This window comes from Gavialis gangeticus, unplaced genomic scaffold, assembly GCF_001723915.1.
Source record: "Gavialis gangeticus isolate Ggan-Ray unplaced genomic scaffold, GavGan_comp1, whole genome shotgun sequence".
In the NCBI taxonomy this organism is placed as follows: domain Eukaryota; kingdom Metazoa; phylum Chordata; order Crocodylia; family Gavialidae; genus Gavialis; species Gavialis gangeticus.
The window spans coordinates 14567566-14573039 of record NW_017729011.1 but is presented as its reverse complement, the minus strand read 5'-3'; the positions used below and the strand labels follow the sequence as shown (position 1 = coordinate 14573039).

General features: G+C 41.2%; 1 protein-coding gene across 14 annotated transcripts in view; it reads left to right on the top strand.

Annotated features, from left to right (window-relative positions):
* Positions 1-5474, top strand: part of DNM1 (dynamin 1) — a 123957-nt gene that overhangs the window by 35389 nt on the left and 83094 nt on the right. For all 14 annotated transcript variants that reach the window (XR_002096204.1, XR_002096206.1, XR_002096203.1 and 11 more), the window contains exon 2: positions 1941-2014. Coding sequence is in view for 10 of the 14 variants with exons in the window: in XM_019510575.1 (XP_019366120.1) it covers positions 1941-2014 (74 nt within the window). In the remaining 4 variants the exon portion in view is untranslated. The remainder of the gene's footprint in view (positions 1-1940; positions 2015-5474) is intronic.

Here is a 5474-nt window from a genome sequence, read left to right as displayed (position 1 = left end):
CCCCCCCCCCCCCCCCCCCCCCGTAAAAGAGAGAGATCCAAGACAGGGTTCACTGTCTTACCTATTTCTTCCCTCTTGTTGTAGTAGCTGTGCACCTCCACAAGTACTGATTTTTATTCTCACAAACTGACCATGAAATAGAAAATTAGTACCCCTACTTCACAGAAGGGAAAACAGAGGCACAGAGAAAGAAAATGACTTGCAGAAGATCTCATAAGAAGCTTGTGGCCAAAGCAGGCATCGGAATATAGTTAAGTCTTTTTCTACTGTTTTACATACAAAACCCTCCCTCCTCTTCACTTCCTCTCCACCAACAGGACAAGCAGGAGAGCTGAGGACTTAAAGCTAGTGGAGAGGGGGAGACCGCTGGCTTTCTTCTCACCAGTGTAAACTGGGGTAGCTGTTGAAATCAGTGGTGCTAATCTAGTGTCAAACTGGTGACAAGATGGAGGGGGGGAAGTGAAGCCATTTAAGTTGGATTTCATCACATGGAATATCTGTTAAAAGGCAGAAAGGGTCAGATTTTCAGAAGAATTCATTCAGGCACTGAAATGAAATGATCAAGCTTTCAGAAATGGGTGGCACTCAGCAGCTCTTAGCAAGAGGCATAGGAAGAGTCGAATGCTTGAAAATCTGGCCCCAAACTTGCAAGGTCAACAACAGATGCAATCTGCCTGCCTGCCTTAAAACCCAAAACCAAACAAAACAAAGCAAGAGTGAAGCATTTGAATGGGGAAGGGTGGGGGGAAAGCTTGTGGGATATGGCTGCAGAGTCAGCATCAGGAAATGGATGTAGCTGGGCTTCTTTCCTTCCCTAAAATTTCCTGTACTCTAATCACTGCACCAGCTTGGTGAATTGGTTTGGGAAGGAGCTGAGGGTGCTGCTGACTTCACAGTAGCTCCTGGCTCGGACTAATTTAGTCAGTCAGGAGGAGTCCTAGGTGGAGGCAAGCCCTTTGGAGTGATTGATTTTTGTTGCAGATGGATCATATGCCATATCCATGTTTGAGCAATGCAATCTCTTCTGAATCCCAAATGCAGGGCTTGAATGATTCACCGACAGGCTCAACCCCCTCTAGGGTAATGCTGCACTCTGACAAAGGAGGTGCTCAGCTTTCCAGACTTTGCTCTGATTTCTTCCTTCTTTTTTGGGTTTGGCTAAACCTGGATTTTGTCCTCAAAATCCAGACTGCTACTCTAGGAATGTAGGAAGTGTTGCTTGTTAGACTGAAAGAGAAATGCTGCACATTTAACAAAGGAAATCCCTGGGGCAGGGGGCTCTCAGGTCTCCGTAGCAGTCTAGATGGTGTGGGCGATCCACTTCTCCTCAATGCTTTGAGGAAGATTAAAGCATAAGTAGAACTCCATGGATATCAGTGGATTACAAATCCCTTTGGAGAGTTTTACAAAACTGCCCAGGGGATTTAGGAGTACGCATCCCACTGACTTTCAAAAGACGCTTGTGCTTTAATTCCTTTAGATGCTTTTGAAACTCTCCTCCCTAACCTTTTAGAGCATGTCTACACGTGCACTTCAATGCACAGTAGCCTATTTTACTGTGCATTAGAGCATCTCATAAAAAACATGCAAATATGCTAATGTGCAGTAAAATAGGTTACTGCGCATTAAGTATCACTTAGAAGCTTGCACTTTCGCCATTGTGCATTAGGGCAGCCTGATGTGCATTTATTTAATACCTCACATTTGAGGTACTAAGTTTAACATGCATTAGGAAAATGCATTAATGCACATGTAAATGTGCCTTTGTTGTCTTTTGGGGGAAAAGGAAGTTTTTCCACTGCCTTGGACCTTGTTGCCTCCTTTCTCTGGCAAAGATTCTTGGCTACAGACTCTCCTGAACATTTCTAAAGGTAGCAAAGCCATGAAAAGTTTGAAGGAAGGAAGCTATCACTCATGAGACATTTCCCATTCCATTTCAGGGATTTCCTGCCTCGTGGATCTGGCATTGTCACGAGACGCCCACTGGTCCTGCAGCTGGTAAACTCCAACACAGGTATGTGAGTCACCTCCTTTCCCACCCCAACCTCAGCACATCGCTCATAGAGATGGAGCAAGGTCCAGCCTTCCATCTCTGCAGCAATCTAAAGCCATTAACTTTTACTTCACTACTATGTCCAAGAGGGAAAGAGAGTCATTTTCAGCACTTCTAATACATATTATGAATGATCTCTAGAAATATTACCAGAGTATGTGGAATGTCTTGTGCTCTTTGGATGGACTGCATGAGACAGTTTAGGAGTGATCAGTCCATTTTCTGGGTCTGCTTTACAAAACCTGCTGTCTTAGCTGCCAGGAACTGACAAATGTGTTGGTAATTTCAAGAGAGTGCCCAGGGACTGGATAGCCAGACTTCTCTCTCAGGTCCAAAAATTATCCTTCCCCCTTAAACTAGAGATTTGCTGGCAGAAACTTGACCTGATGCTCTCTGCGTTTATAACTTTCTGTGGATGAGCAGAAGATACTGTTTTCCAAAGTGGGTGATGCATCAGTTGTTGCCTGCACTGAACTTGGAAATAGCCAGATGTCAATGCTCACACTCAGTGTGAGTGCTGCTTAGTCCAGGAACAATCCTGCTGAAATGAGTTGGTAAGACTCTGTGGGAAAGAATGAATTGGAATTTGTCCCAAGAAATAGTGCTACATTTAGCCAGTTTTCACATTGCTCTATGTAAAATCTATCGGGTATTAAATGTTCAGGGACATAGTGATTCATGTCACTGTGTATGTGGACTTTAGTAGGCAAAGTTTCACAAAATGCCTTTAGGCTTTCCCTTGTCAATAGTCATGATTTTGTTGTGTGGACGGGACCTAGAAAAAGACTGAGGGACCCTTCCAATATCATTTTAATTGGAATTACGGCTATTATAATAATTCTAATTTGTTGAGACCAGGTATCAGAGCATCAATTATGGAAAAAAAGATGAACAGTTAGAAAATCCAGTGGTTCTGGTTTGTGATGTGTTTGTTAGTGTCAGTGGTGGGAAGACCTAGGCAGGACTTAGGCTTTGGCATGAACATCTATCGGTTTCCCAAGTCTGTGTCACTGGGAGAAGATGCCTCTGATCGGTTAGGTGTTCAGCTTGGTATTGCACACACAGTCAACTTCTCTAGACCTTAGTGACTGCTCAGCTAATGACTTTCATCTGCATGCATTTACAAGTTCTTGGCATGAGTGGCCTAGGAAACAGGTAATGGGATAGGCTGGGAGACTTTCACATCCAAATACAGGTGGGTAGTGACCAAAACCTTCGTGATGGAGATCCCACAATTTTCCTAAATGGCCTATTCCGAGGTAGTCTTATAGTAAAACATTTCGCCCCCTAAAATCTACCTTGATTTACAAATTAATCTTATTGTTTCTTGTCCTGTCTGCAGTGGACGTGGAGAAAAAAATTTCTTTAGTTGTCTTTGTAACATCCTTTCACATACTGAAAGACTGCTGTCATGTTCTCCTCTTTAACCTTTTCTTTCTTGGATTGAAATGCAATTCTTTCAACATATCCTCAAAGGTCATGTTTTCTGAACACCTTATTCTTGTTGCTTTCCTACAAACCCTCTTTAATTTGTTTACATATTTCTTGTAGTATTGGACCTCCAACTGTACCCAGTACTTCAGCCTTATCAGTGCCAAATAGTTATTCTGCTCTATCCCCTGTGACTTCGGTACAACACTGCCATTAATTGCAGATTGGTATTTGCATTTTTCCAGCATCCCATTACTGACTTCTGTTCATTTTGCAATCCACTATAACCCCTAGTTCCTTTTTGGCAATGCTGCTGTCTAATCAGTTATTTGCCATTTTGTATTTGTGCATCTGACTTTTTTTTTTTCTTCCTGAGTATCTTCCCAGTTGACAGCAAACTACTCTCCACAGGAAGTTTTCAAACCAGTTCTAGTCCCACTATACAATGATGTTTTTTTTTCTAGAACATATTTCTGTAGCTTGCTTTTGAGTGCATCGTGTAAGATGGTATCAGAATCTAACCTCAAGTCAAGATGTATTGCATTTCCTTCCACCCTTTTGTCTGTTAGGCCAGTTATCCTGTCAAAGAAGGAAATCAGATTGTTTGACACAGCCTTGTTCTTAACACTGTGGTTTTCAGTCTATGGTCCCTGGACATCTGGGGGGTCTGTAGACTATGTCTAAGGGATCCATGAAAGATGACTATGATCAGTCAAATATGTGAATACACTTACAATTCAAAGGGGTCCACACCTTTGTTTGCAATTTTTTAGGGTCCTCAAATTAAAAAAATGTTGAAAACCACTGTCTTAACAAATCTGTGTTGTCTGCTTGTTTTGTTTTATGTGTTTGTTTATAATTTTTAGGTGCCTATAAGCTGATTGCTTGGGTTGTTGTTTGGTTTTTTTTTAAGTTTCTCTTTCCAGGTATCAATCAAACTAACTGCTCCATCATTCCCCAGGTCCTCCTTTTCCCTCTTTTTAAAAAGAGGTAATATATTCCTCCTCCTCACCCCTTGCTGGTCCTCTTGGACATCACCTACTCCTGTGAGGTCTCAAAGATAATCACTAATAGTTCAGAGATTGCTTCAGCTAGTTCTGTAAGTTCCCTAGGGTGGATTTCAACAGGCCCTGCCAGCATGAACGTTCCCATCTTAGTTAAGAATTCCTTAAACTGTTCTTTCTTTAATTTGGCCTGTGATTCTCTTCGCTTGTTAAACTTTAATTGCATCATGTACCTGGGCATAATTTACCTTTTTTTTTTGTAGACACCTAAAGCAAAGAAGGCCCTGAATATTTCACCCTGTTGTACATAATCTGTTATTTGCTCTCCTTTCCTATCAAGTAGTGGATCTATACTTTCCTTTGTCTTCCTCTTCCTTCTAATGTATTTTTAGAACCTTCTTGCAATGCTTGTACCCCTTGCTAGTTGTAACTCATTTTGCCCCTTAGCCATATGAATTTATTCCTACTGTTCCTCTAAACTCACCTTTACTCAAGTCTCCTAGCATCAAGTTTTTGTTTTATTTTTATTTTTTTTTTTTCTTTTTTTAATTTTCAGGTCCTTAAAGAATTCCTGATGCAGCCATATAGGGCTCTTGCCATGCTTTTTACCTCTCTTTTGCATCAGGATAGTCTGACATTATGCCTTAATATAGTTTCCTTTAGTAAGTGCCAGATCTCCTGCACTCCTTTATATTCTCTTCTCAGGAGACCCTATCTGCTAGCTCCTCTGTTTGTTGATATCTTCTTTTTTGAAGTCCCTTACCCTTACTCTGCTGCTTTTACTCCTCCTTTCTCTTACAGTGGGGAAACTCAATCATTTCACAATCACTTTCATCTAGATTATCTTTCATCTTCAAATTTTTCAATCATTTCGTCCCTGTTACTCAGAAATAGATCAAAAAAAAAAAGCTCTTCCCCTAAGAATTTCCTCTAGTTTCTGAAACAGAGTTATCCTATATCCATTCTAGGAACTTGATGGATATCAT